This window comes from Aspergillus ibericus (genome assembly GCF_003184845.1).
Source record: "Aspergillus ibericus CBS 121593 unplaced genomic scaffold BO80scaffold_85, whole genome shotgun sequence".
Lineage (NCBI taxonomy): Eukaryota > Fungi > Ascomycota > Eurotiomycetes > Eurotiales > Aspergillaceae > Aspergillus > Aspergillus ibericus.
The window spans coordinates 54,873-72,212 of NW_020292183.1; the positions used below are offsets into that span (position 1 = coordinate 54,873).

Consider the following 17,340-nt stretch of genomic DNA (forward strand, 5'->3'; position numbering starts at 1 on the left):
CCCAGGCAACTACTAGTACTAGGTGGTACAATCCGTTGCGGGGCTGCGGTCAAACCGAGGCTCGATGCCGGATCAACCGCTTTGGCCGAAAATCACATAATTAATGATCAAAGGCCTTGCCAAGTCCGCTAATACGAAAACGGATCTCCCCGGATTTATCGATCAGTCAAGGCATCAATGAGACGAAGTGTTGGAGTCAGTCGGACTTCGTAAAATTAAGCGATAAGTTAAGTAATGCATAGAGAGAACGTCGGAGGTGTTAGACTGAGCATCGACTCGGGGTATCTACTTGGAAAATTCGAGGAGCTTCATAATCGTCCTGGTGGAACCATCTCTCCGTACCGCGCCAACTGGTAATGCCGTTTCCTTGCCTTCCGTAAACAACGCCGAAAAATGATGAGAAGAAATGGCATGACAGAAATAAACAAGTCAAAGAACCTTGCATCGACCCGACGTCCACACAAGCGAACTTCCGTTAAGATGCTATGCTGCCCACAAGGCAGAACCCTTATGTTACTGACAAGATATAAATCGACTCCCAAGCCGGACGGCAGAACAGCCGAAAGAACAATAGATGCGCAAGAATTTAGCACCTTCGAGGGTTAGTAGACATCACTAGCGGCAAGGACAAATACTCACATCCTGTAGAAGCAGCTGCCCTCGGAAGCACGGTTCGGGTCCGTGGTCTCGAACTTGTAGGAGATGCTGATGTCGAGATCGCGCTTGTTCTTGTCATTGGGCTTGTTCTCCAAGACACCAGAGACAACTTCCTCCTCCTCGACGGTCAGAACATCGCGCAGATAGAAGACAGTTTGCTTCCAGTGGGTGTATTTGGCGTGGGGACCAGTCGAGAAGGTAATAGGCTTATGGCATGCGCCAAATTCAATATCGAACCAAGCAATCACTGCGTGGATGAAGTCGCTGCGCTTCGCAGGAAGCTTAAACGGAACCTTGAAGACCAAATCGGCCGTGGTAACAGTGTAGAGATCAAAAGTGATAATGGGGCAAGGGTCGGTGACGAGTGCCTTCATCTCGACGGTATCAACAAGGGGCTCGGTAAGGGCAATCTCCTTCATCGGGCTGTAATTGAACCCGTACACGTTGTCCCAGACTAGACAAGATTAGCGTTCCAGATTGTCCAAAAATCGAATCCGACAAACGAGGGTGCTTACATCCAATCTTGTCATCTTTGTACTCGCCATCCTCGATAGCGGCCAAGTACATGGTGGCCTTATCGGGGAAAATCTTGCCACCAGGGACAAGGTAATGGTCGCGAGCGTACAGAACGGTATCCAACATGCTCTCATAGAGCAGGAAATAGCCCATCCACTCAGAGATGATGATATCGACCTTGGGGTAAGGAAGGACAACTTCCTCCATCTTTCCCTGGAGCAGGGTGATCTTGTCGGACAAGCCGTTGGCAGCAACGATCTCACGGGCCTTCTCAATGATCGATGACATATCAACACCCATCACATGCTTAGCACCTGCCTTAGCGGCGAACCTATCAAGCCAGAGGCATCAGTGACCTGTTTCTCGACCGGTCGGCCAAGTCGAACACATACATGCTGAGAATACCGGTTCCGCAGCCGACATCGAGGACGACCTTATCCTTGAAAATGTGACGGTTCTGGTAGATAGAGTCACGGTAGGATCTAGTGCGAACATCGTCTTTCTATCGAGATCATGTGTGGTTAGTGAGAGAAGGGGCGCTGGGGCAGGGCTCCGACTTACGAGCATCTCCTCATGAATGCCTAAGCGGGGTTCGAGATTAGCCACATCCAACTATGCTCCTTGGGCAGTATTTACCATGGTGATCATAACTATGATCCTGGTCAGCATAAAGAACACCAAAAAATCCTCATGCTTTCATCTTACCTCGTGAAATAACGCACTTCGGCGTGGTCCATGCCGACCATGCGATCAGCGCTGCTGCTGGTCATCGCAGCAGACTCTGATTGCTGTCCCTGTCCGGACATATTGACGGATCAGTTGTCTGTGGTAGCTGAAGTGAAATGGAGACTTGTGTATGACCAAAGAGTAAATAAGTCAGATGAAGGAAATTGGAGAGAGAATAACACTATATAAAAGATGTTATGGAGAAAAGATATAAGCGCCTCAAAGATCCCTTCGAGCGCGGCGGTCCTCTTTTTTTTTAACTTTTGCCCTCTTAGGAATTTCTCCTCTCGAAGGCAACAGGCGCTAAGCACCGATAAGGTTAGCTTATCTTATCGCGCGCTAATCCCGATTTGGCTTACAGCATGTGACCTAGCAGCCCTTTGTCTTGGCTAGGGCTATTGTCGGTATGGCTGGTACCAGTTGGTGGTTCATCTTGAAGATAAGAACGGATCCAAATGCCAAGCTGTTCCATGATTATTGCCGCGCGATGTCAACTCCGCCCCCGCCGGAGCTACACGCCGCCTGTCTAGCATTGAGGCGTTTTACTACTCCTGAAGCTCACTTGCTCGACTGATTGCCATACAACAAACACGGAAAACATCATGGCTATAGGGACGACAAGGGGGAAAACATACTGGTGCTTTCTTTTCCTCCTTCTCGCGGCTTTTGTTGGAAAGTCGACTGCCTCCCTTGGTGACCATCTTCCCGACTTCAAAGAATGCGTCAAGGTACATCCAGGACACGATAATCCGACAAAACAGAGCCAATGACTAAGAAGCGAACAGGTTTGCCAGGCTGAGAACTGTCAAGATGGAAACTCAGTTATTCGTGAGCTCCAATTCACCGGTCCCTATTGCTTAAGTCGCTAACCGATTTGCTATTAGCTATTCACCTCCGCCTCATGTTGTGGACGTGTCCTTCCGAATGCGATTACACCTGCCAGCATGTTGTGACGGACCGCCGGGTCGCTCGTGATCCTCCGATGCTGAACCCAGTATTACAATTCCATGGTAAATGGCCGTTCCGCAGGATCCTTGGGATGCAGGAACCGTTTTCCGTTCTTTTCTCGTTCTTCAACTTTGCCGCCCATTGGCATGGAATCGGACGACTTCGTGAGACTGTTCCCTCTTGGCACTCCCTACGGTCATACTACATCGCTTTCGGATACTGCGGTTTAGCATGCTGGACGTTCAGCATGTTATTCCACACGCGAGACCTATCCTTGACCGAAAAGTTGGATTACTTTGGGGCAGGGGCTAATGTGATGTATGGGCTATACCTTGCGATCCTTCGAATCTTCCGCCTGGACCAAGAGGAGCCTAGACACAAACCAACTTTGCGTCGTCTGTTGACTACGGTTTGTGCTATTCTATACACTTTGCATGTGTGCTACCTCAGCTTTTGGTCGTGGGACTACACCTACAACATGATTGCAAACATCGTGATAGGAATGGCCCAAAATGTCCTGTGGGTGGGTTTCAGTATTTATCGTTATCGCAAGTACGGCAAGGAATGGATGGCCTGGCCCGGAATGATTGTGGTCTGGATTATCTTGGCGATGAGCCTTGAATTACTGGACTTCCCTCCCTGGCATGAGCTGATTGATGCGCATAGCCTTTGGCATTTGGGAACCGTGATCCCAACTGCATGGTGGTACTTGTAAGTCTATGTTGAACTGACCTAAGACTAGTGCACGGCTGACGGCTGGTAGATTTCTCATCAGGGACATTCAGAACGATGTAGCGGGTGAAAGGCTGAAAGCCTGATCGAGCCCATCAACCCGTCACATTGCACGGTCCTTGGCCCTCCAGGTGACCATTTCGCTTGTATTATATAATAGAGTCAACAGCCCCAACCAACTATCCAGCCAACCACGAATAGATCTACATAGTACTCTAATATCAAGGATCAATCTAATAGTAACAACAATCGCTAACCGCTCACTATATATTCAGTACATACCATAGATAGTCATCCTTCTACTCCTTTCCCTCCGCTTCTGGTGTCCATCATCGCACCACGCCATCGCCATGTTGCGGATGCCTCCCTGCTCACCGCTCACCGCTCGGAACGGGACCTTTGTGGCAGTACAGGGGCAGGGGCAGGAGCTAACCTGAGCTGGTCGGGCGTGTCTCACCCACCCACTCTTCTACCACTCGCTCGGCCCTGCCTTTTGACCCCTCCCTTCTTTTTTTTGGCCCTACCACTTTCTCCCTATACTATACTCTTCCCCGGACTTCTTGAGCCTCTGTTTCTCAAGGTCTTTTGGTGCCATCCAACATCCCTTTGGTCTAGTTCGCGCCACAATGGCGTCCCCGGCTATCAAAAAAGCGATCGCTGAAGCGGCATCGCAGTACGCAAAGCCCGAAGGGAAGATCTTTCAGTATGGTACCGCAGGGGTAAGTCCTTAGTTCTGGGGCCTTAGTTCTGGGATATGGGTCTCTGTCATCTTAGAAATAGAATATACTGATCGCTTCCCTTGCTTGCAGTTCCGTATGAAGGCGTAAGTTGCTCCCTGCGATAAACACCTCGAAGGATCGACCCCGCCTCCACAGTACCCCGCGACCGCCCTTTTGTTCACCCTTTAACCAACGTCTTGCCAGTGACCTTCTCAACACGGTGGTCTTCACTGTCGGTTTGCTTGCAGGTCTTCGTTCTAAGAAGCTTAGTGGACAATGGGTTGGTGTCATGGTCACTGCCAGTCACAACCCCGCGGAGGACAATGGTGTTAAGCTAATTGATCCCATGGTGAGTCGCTGCGGACCTCGATAACTTGAAATACTTGGTGATGTACTGAATGGCTGAACTTGAGTAGGGTGAGATGTTGGAGGTAAGGCATTAGGACAACGAATCCCCGGAAAGCAACAACTTAACTTACGTCGGTGTAGGCCGAATGGGAAAGTTATGCTACCAGACTTGCCAATGCTCCACTCGACAAGATTGGCGATGTCTACGACGAACTCATCAAGGAAATCGATGTTAGCATGGAAAACCCAGCTCGTGTCGTCTTCGCTCGTGACACTCGTGCTTCCGGCTCGCGTCTTGTGTCAGTCATCAATGCCGCGCTTACCGCTTCGGAGGTCGAGTTTATTGATTTCAAGTACATGACCACTCCTCAACTCCACTATGTCGTTCGCTGCAAGAACACTTTGGGCACTCAATATGAGTATGGTGAGCCCACGGAGCAGGGCTACTATGAGAAGCTTGCCGAGGCTTTCAAGCGAGTGATGCGTGGTGTCAAGGTCAAGGGCTCGTTGACTGTGGATTGCGCTAATGGTGTCGGTGGACCCAAGCTCAGAGAACTTATCAAGTACCTGCCCAGTGCTGAGGAGGGTGGTCTTGATATCAAGGTGGTCAATGATGATGTTATCAACCCTGATAGCCTGAACTTCGAAGTAAGATGCCCACGGTTTTGGCATACTCCCTGTCTGCATACTGACTTGCTTCCAGTGTGGTGCCGACTACGTGAAGACGAAGCAACGTGCCCCGCCATCTTCCAAGGCAGCTGTTCTCGACCGCTGCGCCTCGCTGGACGGTGATGCTGATCGTATTGTCTATTACTTCATGGATGAGAGCAACACTTTCAGACTGCTTGATGGTGATCGCATTGCCACCCTTGCCGCCTCTTTCATCGGCGATCTTGCGCGGAGCGCTGGCATTGCGCAAAAACTCAAGATCGGCGTTGTCCAGACTGCCTATGCCAACGGTTCCAGCACGGATTACATCGAAAAAGTCCTGAAGCTGCCCTCTGTTTGCACCAACACTGGAGTCAAGCATCTGCACCACGCGGCCTTGCGCTTTGACGTTGGCGTTTACTTCGAGGCCAACGGCCATGGCACGATCACATTCTCCGAGAACGCCTTGAAGACCATCAAGAACACCGAACCCCAGTCCCCTGCTCAGAAGCGCTCGCTTGAGTGTCTTCAAGCTCTCACCGACCTGATTAACCAAGCGGTCGGTGATGCCATCTCTGACATGCTCCTTGTCGAGGCCATTCTTTCCCACAAGGGATGGAGCCCCAAGGAGTGGCTTGCCACTTACACCGACCTTCCCTCGCGCCTTGTTCGTGTGGAGGTTGCGGATCGCTCGATCTTCAAGGCTTATGATGCTGAGCGTAAGCTGGAGTCCCCTCCGGGCCTCCAGGCGAAGATTGAGTCCCTGCAGTCTCGTTACAACAAGGGAAGAAGTTTTGCTCGTGCGAGTGGCACAGAAGACGCGGTGCGTGTCTATGCTGAAGCAGCAAGCCGGTCTGAGGCGGACGACCTTGCTACCCGTGTCGCTAATGCCGTTCGCGAAGCTGGCAGTGTCAAGGAAACATTGTCTGCTTGAACCACTGGCTAGGCTGCTCCAAATGCGAAATCCTTTTGTCTAAAGAGGGAACGGATATCCCCCGTGAAACCCGAAGAGATGTGAGCTGTCCGAACAGGAAGCCTCTGTTCTGCTTCACGAGCAGCATGGAAACTTTATGAATGAATTTATGATACTTAGTTTAATCCGCATTGAAGCAAAAGAATTTGCATTTGGCTGTGTCCCATTTCCCATTTCACTTGAGCATTTAGTTGATCATGAACCCATCTGGATAGCCATGAAACATCTACACAGTACACGTGAGCGAACAATCATCATTTTGGGTATTAACATCGTAAACTGTAGCGCTAAGATTCAACTCTCGCATCTTTAACCCTCCTCGTGATCCATCTCATCCCGAGACCGCTTGCCGAATTTCTTTCCTTTAGTTCCCTTTTTCTCATTATAGTTCTTCATCTCCATGATCGCCTGCCGCTGTGCCTCGGCAACATTTTCACCAAGCACCATAACCTCGTCCTTGGGGCAGTCGTATTCGTTGAGCTTCTTGCCCAGAGCGCCTTCAATGCGCAGCCAGACCTCGACATCATACTGGGCCACAAAACTGATGGCAAGACCACTCTTTCCGGCACGAGCGGTTCGTCCAACACGGTGGACGTAGCTGGGGGAGTCTAATTCAAGAGTCAGTCAATCCAGTCGGAGGAATCTAATTATAATTGACCAGTCAGGGGAAACATACCACTCGGCAAGTCGTAATTCAAAACAACATCAACGGACGGAATATCCAGACCACGCGAAGCCACGTCCGTCGCGACCAGGATATCCCGACTACGGGAACGGAACTTGCCAAGGGCGCCGAGGCGCGCGGACTGCGACAGCTGTCCATGTAGCGGGATGGCGCCGAAACCGAGCGCACGGAGCAAGAATGCGATGCGCTGGGTCTCATTCACGGTGCGCGAAAAAATGATTGCCGATTTTCCGGAAAATTCGTTCAACAGGTAGACCAGGTACAGGTCCTTGTGCTTTTGGGGGATGAAGAGGTAGGATTGCTGGAGGGTTGAGACCGTTTGGTATTTGCTTGTGGAGACGGCGACGCGGATGGGGTTGGAGAGGGAGGCGCGTTGTAGCGATTCAACCTTTGAGCTCATGGTCGCGGAGAAGAGGAAGGTGCGGCGCTCGCGGGGAAGCACTTTGAGGATTTTGTCCAGGAGAGGGCCGAAGTCCATGTCGAGGAGTCGGTCGGCTTCGTCCATGACGAGGTATTGGAGTCGTGAGCAGCTGAAGCCCTTGGTGTTTTCGAGATGGTCGAGGAGTCGACCGGGGGTGGCCACGATTATGTGAGGTTTCTTGCCTAGGGCGATCTGTTGCGAGGTCATGTCCATGCCTCCGACGATTACCGCGCAGCGGGCGTTGATGGTTGAGCCTAGGGCCTCGAAGGACTGAGAGATCTGGTAGGCGAGTTCACGGGTCGGGGCCAGAATGAGGCCGAACAGGGGTTGGGGCTTCTCCATCAGGGCTGTATAGAGGCGTTAGTTGTTGGTTCTGGAGAGTGGGACAATGCGATGTACCTTGTAGGATGGGAAGAGCAAAGGCTGCCGTCTTTCCACTACCGGTCTCAGCGAGACCGATCACATCTCTCCCCTGCAATGCGATTGGGATGGCCTCCGCCTGAATCGGCGTGGGATTCTTGAACCCCATAGTATCGCAGGCTTCGCATAGCTGGTCGATAATTCCGAGTTCCCTGAAGGTCTTTGGGCGTTGGGTTTCCTGAGCCGGCTCTGGGGAGGAGGCTTCGACCTCGCGGTCGGGCGCAGGTGCCGGAGCCTCGCGAGCGACCTTGCGCTTCTTGACGGCGGACATGATTGCGTGAATTGACTGGATTGATCGTGGTGGTGGTCGACATCATCGCCAGAAAAATATAATTTTGGGCGCCGCAAAATCGTTGATCCGGGCTCCTCCGCGGCTTTGCTCCGCCATACTTTTTCTTCGGGTCAGAAAAAAGTCCTGTCCTGCTCCAGCCTGTTGGGAAGATCCGTCCGGAGTGATTGATTGTTCCCCGGTATTTTTTTTGATCTTCACGCCTTTGTCACCATGGCCAAGGCACGTACCAAGAAGCGCACTCATCTGCGCGCGCAAAATGCCACGGCTGCTGCCAAAGGCGGCGCCGCATCTATGAGCAAAACCCCCAAGTCGATGGTTATCCGTGTTGGGGCTTCACAGGTTGGTTCTAGTGTGAGCCAGTTGGTTAAGGATGTGCGGACTATGTTGGAGCCGGACACGGCCGTGAGACTGAAGGTAGGTTTGCGTTGTGTGTTTCTGTGGTGAAGTATGCTGATAGTCATGACCTCTAGGAACGCAAATCTAACAGATTGAGGGATTACACAACTATGACTGGCCCCCTTGGTGTCACACATCTTCTTCTCTTCTCGAAGTCAGCGACCGGAAACACGAACTTGCGCCTGGCGCTTACGCCCCGGGGTCCGACATTGCACTTCCAGGTGGAAAACTACTCCCTATGCCGAGATGTTGAGAAAGCATTGAAGCGCCCGAGAGGCGGCGGTCAGGACCACAAGACTCCTCCTTTGCTGGTCATGAACAACTTCAACTCCCCTAATGCCACTGAGGACTCCAAGGTGCCTAAGCGTCTGGAGAGTCTCACGACGACTATCTTCCAATCCCTCTTCCCCCCGATCAACCCTCAAGTCACTCCTCTCACCTCCATCCGCCGTGTCATGCTCCTGAACCGTGAACTCGCCCCCGAAGGCGAGGAAGAAGAGTCTTATATCCTGAACCTCCGTCATTATGCCATTACGACGAAGAAGACGGGTGTTTCGAAACGCATTCGTCGTCTTGATCCAAAGGAAATCCGCACCCGGGAGAAGAAGGGAGCTGCTGTGCCCAACCTGGGTAAGCTGGAGGATGCAGCAGATTACCTGCTGGACCCGTCCGCTGCTGGCTACACCTCTGCTAGTGAAACAGAAATGGACACCGATGCGGAGGTCGAGGTGGCGGAGAGCACTACGAGAAAGGTCCTGTCGAAGCGTGAACTGCAGCGTATGAAGGCCGGCGAGAAGGAGAAGGCGCAGAAGAAGCTGAGCAACGCTCCGGAGGTCGAGAAGCGGGCGGTCAAGCTGGTTGAACTGGGCCCTCGCCTGAAGCTTCGCCTGCTCAAGGTTGAAGAAGGCCTCTGCGAAGGCCGGGTGATGTGGCACGATTTCATCAAGAAGTCCGAGGATGATGTCAAGAAATTGGACAAGAACTGGGACCAGAAGAAGAAGGAGAAGGAACAGAGGAAGAAGCAGCAAAAGGAGAACATTGAGAAGAAGAAGCAAGCAAAGGCTCAAGCCAAGGCCGAAGGAAAGGAGGTGGAAGATGACGACGACGAGGATGATGTTGATATGGACGATGATGAGTGGCTCAGTGACGATTTCGATGAAGATGAGAATGCGGAGCAGGAGGATGAAAGCGAGGAGGAAGACGAGGGTGAGGGTGAGGACGAGGACGAAATGGAGGAGTAAACGGGCACTATTCATCACCTTGAAATTCCCAGTGTCAAGCAGTCTAGCCCAGCTGCTACATCAACATACCACTACCTTGCTCCTGCCATCGAGCCATCAAGCCGGGCTAATGCGCGTGAAGCTGGAATGGTGACTAGTTACAATCATCGTGATGATCCCTGCGATGGCGAACAGGACTCCTGCCCATTGGTGCTGGAGTTCGGATGGCCATGGACGACGAGGATTGAGTTATTCCCGACTGGATGAGAACATTGCGAGTCAGGACCGGAAGTCACTCGGGCGTTTACCAGACCAGTCATGACCGTTAGGAGTACCAAAATATACCCAAATCCTGCCTATTACAAACACGTATCCAGCAAACCCCTTAATTAATAACCCCTTCCCCCTCCACTACAATCCGGAAATCAATCAATCAATCACCTCTTCAACTTCTCCTCCACAATCCTCTCCACCATCTTCTCCAACATCTTCATATCCCCACCACTCGTCGTCCCAGCAAAATACCCCTGCACACTCTTCTCCACGTACTTGCCCACAATATCAATCTCAACATTCACCCACTCCCCAGCCTTCTTCTTCGCCGTAACAATCTTCTCCTGCGTATACGCAATAAGCATAACCTCAAAGAACCCCTCCGGCCCATCCACCACCTGCGTGACCGTCAAACTGGCCCCATCCAGCGTCACATATCCCTTCTCAACGATATACCGCATCACGCCCTGATCGCGCGGCTGCAGCCGGAATACCAGCGCATTGCTATCCGGCGTCACGGAGAGGATCTGCGCGATGGTGTCGACATGGCCTTGCACGAAGTGGCCGCCCATGCGCGTTTCGCCGAGCACAGCGCGCTCGAGGTTCACGGGGGAGTTGGTGACCAGGGAGCCGAGATTCGTCCGGCGGAGGGTTTCGGGTGCGACGCCGACTTTGAAGGACGTGGGGCTGAAGGCCGTTACGGTGAGGCAGGTTCCTGGGGTGTTGTTAAGTGATGGGCGGCTTTTTATGCTTGGATGATAAATCAAATTGAAGGGAGGGGAACGAGGGGTAAAGAACTGCATAGAAGGGGAACAGAGGGGTAAAAAGGGTAGGTGACAAGGAATCAATTCAATGTAATCATACCATTCACAGCTATACTATCACCCAGGTGGACGTCCGTGAGGATCTCCTCACAATCGGTGATGGTCAAGGATGTGCCCCCGCCCCCGCTTGACGAGGTATCGAGGGGCTCGAGGGACGAGACCGCTGCAGAGACGCGCGCATGGCAATTAGTCTCATGGCTAATGGAGATATGATCGCAGGAGGAGGGACTCACTCCCGATTTTCTCAACGAGGCCAGTGAACATGGTGGTAATGTATTAAGAAGAATGCCGATCCGATGCGATACCGTGGAAGCGGGCGGATCGAGCGGTTGAAGATCGAGAAGAGAGCGGGAAGCGCTCGACCTCGGCTGAGGGGCGAGTCTTAGTACTACTCGGCGTTGTCCCCGAATGAGAGCTGCGCTTCTACTTGACATTATTTGGGAGTTGATTGGGATCTGGCTTTGTGCTCATTTACATTCACTTGGTAAAAAAATTCTATGGTTATTGTTGCATCTATTGTTTCTATGATTGATTTCATCTTCCCATTTCATCTGCGTTAAACCAGCGTTAATCAACATGAACCGCATGTCGGTATTGAAGCTCCAGCGGGCTTGTCTCGCCCGTCGACCGGCAAGCAGCATCCAACGTCCCCGATGGTACTCGTCGGCTGTTTATGATGATACCCTGCCTTTGAACGGCGTACGAGTCTTGGATATGACGAGAGTTTTGGCTGGCGTGAGTGGTCTCTTCTCTACAATGGAGGTGAATGTACTGACACCTGCCAGCCATACTGTACACAGATTTTAGGAGATTTGGGGTACGTTCCTTGGCCATTGACGACAGTAAGACTGTAATAGCTGATCTGGTGGTCTGACAGAGCGGATGTCATTAAAGTGGAACACCCCGTGCGCGGTGATGATACTCGGGCTTGGGGTCCGCCATACGCCAAGTACACCGACGGGTCAGAAGGTCCCGGCGAGAGTGCCTACTACCTTGGAGTAAGTTTATGCGCTATTCTGCACACCCATACTTCGTACTAAAGGAGTGAATTGACCGCAGTAGGTAAATCGCAATAAGAGATCAATTGGTCTATCCTTTGCCCACAAATCCGGGGTGGAGGTTCTACACCGACTGGCCAAGGAATGTGACGTTCTCGTTGAAAACTACCTTCCTGGTAGCCTCAAGAAATACAACATGGATTATGAGACCCTACACTCCATCAATCCTAAGCTGATCTACGCCAGTATCACCGGATACGGCCAAACCGGGCCATACAGCAACCGCGCGGGGTACGATGTCATGGTTGAGGCAGAGATGGGTCTCATGCATATCACGGGCAGCAGGGAAGGTGAACCGGTGAAGGTGGGCGTTGCTGTGACCGACTTGACGACGGGACTGTACACATCGAATGCGATCATGGCCGCCTTGCTCGCGCGGGCGAGGACTGGAAAGGGACAGCACATCGATGCGTGTCTGAGTGACTGTCAGGTTGCGACCTTGGCGAACATTGCCAGTTCCGCTCTGATCAGTGGCCAGAAAGATACAGGGCGATGGGGAACCGCACACCGTAAGTGATCCCATCATAGTAGAAAACCAGTGACTAACTATGTCAGCATCGATTGTACCCTACCGAAGCTACAAGACGCTCGACGGCGATATTCTGTTTGGAGGCGGAAACGACAGGCTATTCGGTGTATTGTGCGACCGACTCGGACACCCCGAATGGAAGACCGATTCTCGATTTGTTACCAATAGTGATCGAGTAAAACATCGTGGGGATATCGACGGCCTGATTGAGGAGACGGTGAAGCAGAAGACCACGCAAGAGTGGCTGGAGATCTTGGAGGGCAGCGGGATGCCTTATGCCGCAGTCAACGATATCCAAGGAACGCTAAACCACTCCCACGGTAAGCTCTCCGATATAACAGAGTCTTTAAATATCCTGCTGATAATATCTGCAGTCCAAGCACGGGGAATGGTCGCCGAAATCGATCATCCGACCTGTGGTCCGATCAAGTTGGTGAATACGCCGATCAAGTATTCGCACGCAACCCCTGGCATTCGGACGCCGCCCCCAACACTTGGGCAACATACGGAAGAGATTCTGGGGGAAGTGCTCGAGTATGGCAAAGACGAGATTGCGCGGTTGAAGCAGGAGGGCGTAGTAGCATAAAGCCGATCATATAGAGCTTAGTGAAACCCACCCAGGGTGGATTCCATCAAAATGGGCCGGGATCCGGGGTCCGAAAGGTCACGCATAATCCCTACATGGTTAGCTGGGTATAGCTAGCGGTGGTCCGCGCTGGAGTCACAATATATGAGGAGAGATAGATAGAACATAATAAATCATTGAATGTTGGCAGCCATGCTGTCGGAAGAGTGCTCTGGCATGGCGCTTCAATCGAGGCGCGGGGGATGGATTCCTCCCATCACGTGATGCTATATAAATCTGGATCCGTTCAGGATGACTTTCTCTTGTCGCACCCCAGCGACAGTCAAGCCTCCGGTGCAGTGCCGATTCGAGTCCGCTAAACCTACGGAGAGGGCGTGCACAGTGATCCAGACTGGGGATATGTCACCGCACAATGGGGCTCCTTCCTCCCTGGCGTCTATAGAAACAGCGCCTCCAACCCACGGAACGCTGCGTACCACCACTTCAGGTTCGCACCCACCAACTTCCTCGTCCAGCGCCAGCATTGGCCCCTCAGCAGTACATCCCCCGTCCATATCAACCCGGCCGCCGACTGTCCTCTCCAAGAGAGTCGAGATTCCACGACTCTCAGCGGCTACGGCCGAGTTACTGGCGCGAGTCACCGGGAATCTCAAAGGAGCGCAGAGAAATGATGATAATAAGTTCGTTACATGGACTCCACCTCCTGTTACTCGGACACTCGAAAACCAGAATAGCCGACAGAAGGGCAAGATGAGGGCGTCTTCTACAATCATCGAACTGCCTACGGCCCCGTTCGTGTACTCGAACAATGTGGCGCCACCTGCGGTTCCCCAGGCCTCCACAGCTCAGGGAAACACGGTCAAGCCGGTGGCTTTACACAACATCGCTCCTAAGCCAACAAGCACATCATCGGCCGCAGAAGCATCAGAGAAGATGGAGTCTCCAACTCCTACCGATATTGCTCGACAGCCAGCAAGGACATCGCCTGCTGCTGCATCAGTGCCACAATTGTCTGCAACGGGGTCATCAGAACCCACTCCTCTAATCAATGTCACTCCTAAACCAACAGTAATGCCATCAGCCAGTGCAGCGCCAGAGCATTCCGGGGCTCTAGCTCCAGCCAACATCCCTGCAAAGTCAATAGGGACGCCATCCATCATAGCATCAGCACCACAGCTGGTACCGGTGCCAACAAAGTCCACTGCACCGGCTAATATCGCTCCAACCCCCGCAGTGCCATCATCGGTTGGTGCGAAGCCGGCATCACCAGAGTTGCCGATACCAGGACAGCCACAGTCCGCCTCAGCGGCTAAAACTACATCCCCAGCAATTCCGGCTGCCAAGCCCAAGAAACCCGCAGCAACCAGCTCACGCCAACGGAAAAGCGCAACGAATGGCAACAAGCGCGGCAAAAAGCGCAGACGGAATAATGATAGCGACGGGGAAGATGTCATCAGGGCCGGAGACTCCAGTACTGACGAATCCGACGTTGCGCCGACGGCGACGCAAACCAAATCCGGCCGTCTGATCAACCGGCCTTCGTTATATGTGCCTCCACCATCTGCCCCTGTTGTAGCCAAGGATAATGTCTCACTGGAGGCGTCGGGTAATGCTCGTGGACAGACCGTCGCTCGAAAACGCAAGCGTATCCACCGCCGAGGGAAAGATGCAATCATCACTTGTCTACACTGTCAGAGGGGCCATAGCCCATCGAGCAACTCGATTGTGCTCTGCGACGAGTGTAATGCGGCCTGGCATCAGTTGTGCCATGATCCTCCCATCAACGCCGAGGTCATCACCGTGAAGGAGAAGGAATGGTTCTGTCAGGAATGCCGGCCCGTTCAAATTTCCATCGTCCAGCCGACCGTCGTTCGGAGCAATCCTAGCCTTACGACTGGGTTGCGAGGTCCTTCGTATCCTCCGTTGGTAGTGCCCAAGGCCGAGGTTGGCGCCGGGGAATATTCAACCGACGAGCGCCGAGGCTTCCTGTCGGGGCTGTCGCACGCAGCTCTCGTTGAGCTTCTTATGACGATATCAGACAATAACCCGATCTTACCGATGTTTCCTGAGAATATGCGGGAACAGCAGTCCTCGAAGTTCGCGTTCCGTCTGCCTATCTCCGACGTCCCCACTCCGTCGACATCTGTGTCGGGCAATGACACTGGGGACTCTACGGCTGCTTCCACCGAAGCGAACCAGAATGGGGACTCTGCGATAGACGTCACATCTTCCTCTACTCGGAGACATGAGGTCTCGGACGATGATTCGGAATATGAGTTCCAGGAGCACCGGCTGTATCCACGGGCTGGAAACGGATTCCGGCTCTCGCTCAATGTGGATGATATGGATATCATGAGAGAGGACACAGCCTGTCCGACATTCAGTTATTCGCTGCATGGGACTGCGCGCGTGCGAGCTCAGACGAATGAAAAGGCTCCTGTCTGGGGCTCGTGAGATAGCTACAACTCAGTTGATCCTTATGCCTTGAGTATACGATATCATATTATACTGTCATAGATCGTTAGGCCTTATAGCATACATGGCTGGATGTGTCTATTTCGAGTATTTGAAGGTTTGCTTAGCGACGAATATACTGTCATTCCACGTCCATAAGCTTATGGCCTGACTCGTCGCTATGCGAAGCGATATGCAGTTCGTGGACACAATGCGCATGAAGTTTTCAGTCGACCGGCAACTACAACATCCCTGCTGATCTTCGCTGGCGGGTCCCAGACAATTCCTGCCACACCATGGCGTGGCCTCGAGATGTTACAGCCGGTATCATCGACATCATGAAACAGCAGGATATCTGCCCGATCTCCCTGGCTCAAAGTCAGACTAGCCTCTGATGGCGATAGTCCGATTGCCGCACGAGCTCTGGTCGACACGCACTTATACAATAATTCAGCATCTGCCGTGGTACCAGCCTGGTAGAGGCCCACTCCCAGAGATGCCAGCGATAGCGGATCTTCAGAGCCCCAGGGCGTGAACGCATTACCAACGTTATTGATGCCAACCACAGCGTCCAGACCGTGCTTGTTGATCATCTCCAACACCTGCAGCGTACCCCGTGGTCGATCATGGCTCTTCGATGACGGCGACGCCATATACATGTCGCTCGTCGGCAACCCAACAAAGCTAACAGGGAGGTCATTGTCACGAATCTCCTTCGCAAGAAGCTCCCATTCCTCATCCTTGAAGAGTGTTAATCGGGTGCAATGGCCTAGCATGACCCGCTTGTCCGTGAAGTGCACTGTCCAGCCTTTCTCTTTCAGCGTGGACAGAACAAACCACACTAGGGCTTCTTTTCCGGCATCTAGATTATAATCGAGATGAAAGTCGACATGCTTGTTGTACTCCAGGGCTCTCTCAATTGCCCACCTGATGTTCTGTTTTGCCGCCCCCATTGTCACCTCCACATACGGGGTTGTCCCGATGACATCAACCTGTGGCCGTATCACCGCATCTTCCATGAGCCATCGATTCACCTCCCCATATTCCGTGGAGAATATCGGGTCCTGCGCAAACGATACAATTTGCACGGCACACGCCTCCTTCCACTCCTCCTTCAAGGCAATTCCGGCTTCCAGACAAGTGAGGTTTACTGTATGGTCCACTTCCACGAATGCCCTCATCGCCGTGACCCCTGCAGCGACCGAGCCTGCAAGGAGCCATTCCCCGCGTTTGTGGAGGTCATCGTGCGTGAAGAGTTGTTTTGCTTTGGCGGTGAAGGACAGCGCTTCAGCGAATGAGCCGGTTGCGGGAAGTAGGTGTGCGTAATCAGGGGAGTTGTGGATGAAGGCCTTGTCCAGGTGGATGTGGGGGTGTGTCAGGGCTGGAAGGGCGAGGGGGGAGCATTTATCGGAATCGGGGTTCTGGTGCGGGGTGACGGAGGTGATGATGCTGGGAGAGTCGGGAGAGATGACGATATCCCAGGTTGAGTCTCTGCCTAGAAGGCGGACGTTTTGGATGGTGTTGAGGGGTGTAAGAGTAGGTGGCATGCTGTTTGTTATCATTGGAAGTAATGAGTGTTGCCGATGGGTTGACTGATAGCTCAATCGCGGGAGCGACCTGTACGATGGCGCACAGTTGACAGAATACACTGTAGATGTAATAAAGATATATCCATCTCGGAATATATCACCTTAAAGAAAGATAGCAATGGAAGACTGCGCATGACATCTGCAGGACTCCGCTGGCCTGAGCTGGACTGGAATGGATCTATCAGTGCCCCACATCGAATCGGAGCTCTCCAGCAACACAACCTCACAACTGTCAACTGACCCCAATATTTAACACTTGACCTTCACATTCAACCTCCAAATATACCACAATCCACCTCATTCAATGTCTATTGAATCTTGATCAG

At 52.5% G+C, this 17,340-nt stretch overlaps 9 protein-coding genes across 9 annotated transcripts; 5 read left to right on the forward strand and 4 right to left on the reverse strand.

The window, feature by feature from the left end:
• Positions 1–189: 189 nt before the first annotated feature.
• On the reverse strand, positions 190–2,146 carry rmtA (protein-arginine omega-N methyltransferase HMT1). The gene is made up of 7 exons (XM_025720648.1): positions 1,879–2,146; positions 1,810–1,823; positions 1,735–1,754; positions 1,566–1,675; positions 1,173–1,504; positions 640–1,111; positions 190–593 (listed from the first exon to the last, which is right to left on the reverse strand). The coding sequence occupies exons 1-7, from the start codon at positions 1,977–1,979 to the stop codon at positions 587–589; spliced, it is 1,056 nt and encodes a 351-aa protein (XP_025569447.1). The 5' UTR covers positions 1,980–2,146; the 3' UTR covers positions 190–586.
• Positions 2,147–2,354: 208 nt separating this feature from the next.
• BO80DRAFT_430166 (PGAP3/PER1 family protein) lies at positions 2,355–3,824 on the forward strand. The gene is made up of 4 exons (XM_025720649.1): positions 2,355–2,627; positions 2,685–2,727; positions 2,784–3,558; positions 3,611–3,824. Exons 1-4 carry the CDS (start codon positions 2,502–2,504, stop codon positions 3,663–3,665), a joined length of 999 nt encoding a protein of 332 aa, XP_025569448.1. The 5' UTR covers positions 2,355–2,501; the 3' UTR covers positions 3,666–3,824.
• Positions 3,825–4,046: 222 nt separating this feature from the next.
• agm1 (phosphoacetylglucosamine mutase PCM1) lies at positions 4,047–6,520 on the forward strand. Its single transcript, XM_025717289.1, has 7 exons — positions 4,047–4,170; positions 4,202–4,298; positions 4,389–4,402; positions 4,503–4,647; positions 4,715–4,729; positions 4,788–5,294; positions 5,350–6,520. The coding sequence occupies exons 2-7, from the start codon at positions 4,206–4,208 to the stop codon at positions 6,226–6,228; spliced, it is 1,653 nt and encodes a 550-aa protein (XP_025569449.1). The 5' UTR covers positions 4,047–4,170; positions 4,202–4,205; the 3' UTR covers positions 6,229–6,520.
• Positions 6,432–8,081, reverse strand: rrp3 (RNA-dependent ATPase RRP3). Its single transcript, XM_025724543.1, has 3 exons — positions 7,773–8,081; positions 6,944–7,720; positions 6,432–6,875 (listed from the first exon to the last, which is right to left on the reverse strand). Exons 1-3 carry the CDS (start codon positions 8,062–8,064, stop codon positions 6,577–6,579), a joined length of 1,368 nt encoding a protein of 455 aa, XP_025569450.1. The 5' UTR covers positions 8,065–8,081; the 3' UTR covers positions 6,432–6,576.
• Positions 8,082–8,295: 214 nt separating this feature from the next.
• BO80DRAFT_450514 (Brix domain-containing protein) lies at positions 8,296–9,722 on the forward strand (the record flags this gene model as incomplete). Its single annotated transcript, XM_025721818.1, has 2 exons — positions 8,296–8,499; positions 8,556–9,722. 2 exons carry the CDS (start codon positions 8,296–8,298, stop codon positions 9,720–9,722), a joined length of 1,371 nt encoding a protein of 456 aa, XP_025569451.1.
• Positions 9,723–9,930: 208 nt separating this feature from the next.
• Positions 9,931–11,136, reverse strand: BO80DRAFT_279716 (riboflavin synthase). The gene is made up of 3 exons (XM_025714917.1): positions 11,032–11,136; positions 10,839–10,961; positions 9,931–10,689 (listed from the first exon to the last, which is right to left on the reverse strand). The coding sequence occupies exons 1-3, from the start codon at positions 11,060–11,062 to the stop codon at positions 10,139–10,141; spliced, it is 705 nt and encodes a 234-aa protein (XP_025569452.1). The 5' UTR covers positions 11,063–11,136; the 3' UTR covers positions 9,931–10,138.
• A 93-nt stretch (positions 11,137–11,229) lies between these two features.
• On the forward strand, positions 11,230–13,136 carry BO80DRAFT_469670 (CaiB/BaiF CoA transferase family protein). The gene is made up of 6 exons (XM_025723030.1): positions 11,230–11,533; positions 11,584–11,615; positions 11,676–11,796; positions 11,861–12,365; positions 12,412–12,705; positions 12,760–13,136. The coding sequence occupies exons 1-6, from the start codon at positions 11,375–11,377 to the stop codon at positions 12,969–12,971; spliced, it is 1,323 nt and encodes a 440-aa protein (XP_025569453.1). The 5' UTR covers positions 11,230–11,374; the 3' UTR covers positions 12,972–13,136.
• Positions 13,137–13,370: 234 nt separating this feature from the next.
• On the forward strand, positions 13,371–15,425 carry BO80DRAFT_369599 (uncharacterized protein; the record flags this gene model as incomplete). The annotated part of the gene is made up of 1 exon (XM_025716403.1): positions 13,371–15,425. One exon carries the CDS (start codon positions 13,371–13,373, stop codon positions 15,423–15,425), a length of 2,055 nt encoding a protein of 684 aa, XP_025569454.1.
• A 36-nt stretch (positions 15,426–15,461) lies between these two features.
• On the reverse strand, positions 15,462–17,131 carry BO80DRAFT_430174 (putative zinc metallopeptidase). Its single transcript, XM_025720650.1, has one exon. It carries the CDS (start codon positions 16,970–16,972, stop codon positions 15,605–15,607), a length of 1,368 nt encoding a protein of 455 aa, XP_025569455.1. The 5' UTR covers positions 16,973–17,131; the 3' UTR covers positions 15,462–15,604.
• Positions 17,132–17,340: the final 209 nt, after the last annotated feature.

Excerpts from the sequence above, each read along its gene's own strand:
- BO80DRAFT_469670 (XM_025723030.1), top strand. The coding sequence starts at position 11,375 with ATGAACCGCATGTCGGTATTGAAGCTCCAGCGGGCTTGTCTCGCCCGT. Across the intron at positions 12,366-12,411 it reads GCGATGGGGAACCGCACACC|CATCGATTGTACCCTACCGA; the intron begins GTAAGTGATCCC and ends TAACTATGTCAG. Across the intron at positions 12,706-12,759 it reads AACGCTAAACCACTCCCACG|TCCAAGCACGGGGAATGGTC; the intron begins GTAAGCTCTCCG and ends TAATATCTGCAG.
- BO80DRAFT_430166 (XM_025720649.1), top strand. The coding sequence starts at position 2,502 with ATGGCTATAGGGACGACAAGGGGGAAAACATACTGGTGCTTTCTTTTC. Across the intron at positions 2,628-2,684 it reads ACTTCAAAGAATGCGTCAAG|GTTTGCCAGGCTGAGAACTG; the intron begins GTACATCCAGGA and ends AGAAGCGAACAG. Across the intron at positions 2,728-2,783 it reads AGATGGAAACTCAGTTATTC|CTATTCACCTCCGCCTCATG; the intron begins GTGAGCTCCAAT and ends ATTTGCTATTAG.
- rrp3 (XM_025724543.1), bottom strand. The coding sequence starts at position 8,064 with ATGTCCGCCGTCAAGAAGCGCAAGGTCGCTCGCGAGGCTCCGGCACCT. Across the intron at positions 7,721-7,772 it reads TGCTCTTCCCATCCTACAAG|CCCTGATGGAGAAGCCCCAA; the intron begins GTACATCGCATT and ends GCCTCTATACAG. Across the intron at positions 6,876-6,943 it reads GAATTACGACTTGCCGAGTG|ACTCCCCCAGCTACGTCCAC; the intron begins GTATGTTTCCCC and ends CTCTTGAATTAG.
- agm1 (XM_025717289.1), top strand. The coding sequence starts at position 4,206 with ATGGCGTCCCCGGCTATCAAAAAAGCGATCGCTGAAGCGGCATCGCAG. Across the intron at positions 5,295-5,349 it reads CTGATAGCCTGAACTTCGAA|TGTGGTGCCGACTACGTGAA; the intron begins GTAAGATGCCCA and ends ACTTGCTTCCAG.
- BO80DRAFT_279716 (XM_025714917.1), bottom strand. The coding sequence starts at position 11,062 with ATGTTCACTGGCCTCGTTGAGAAAATCGGGA. Across the intron at positions 10,962-11,031 it reads CCTCGTTGAGAAAATCGGGA|CGGTCTCGTCCCTCGAGCCC; the intron begins GTGAGTCCCTCC and ends GCGTCTCTGCAG. Across the intron at positions 10,690-10,838 it reads TGATAGTATAGCTGTGAATG|GAACCTGCCTCACCGTAACG; the intron begins GTATGATTACAT and ends ACAACACCCCAG.
- BO80DRAFT_430174 (XM_025720650.1), bottom strand. The coding sequence starts at position 16,972 with ATGCCACCTACTCTTACACCCCTCAACACCATCCAAAACGTCCGCCTT.
- rmtA (XM_025720648.1), bottom strand. The coding sequence starts at position 1,979 with ATGTCCGGACAGGGACAGCAATCAGAGTCTGCTGCGATGACCAGCAGC. Across the intron at positions 1,676-1,734 it reads GCATTCATGAGGAGATGCTC|AAAGACGATGTTCGCACTAG; the intron begins GTAAGTCGGAGC and ends TGATCTCGATAG. Across the intron at positions 1,505-1,565 it reads GGAACCGGTATTCTCAGCAT|GTTCGCCGCTAAGGCAGGTG; the intron begins GTATGTGTTCGA and ends CTGGCTTGATAG.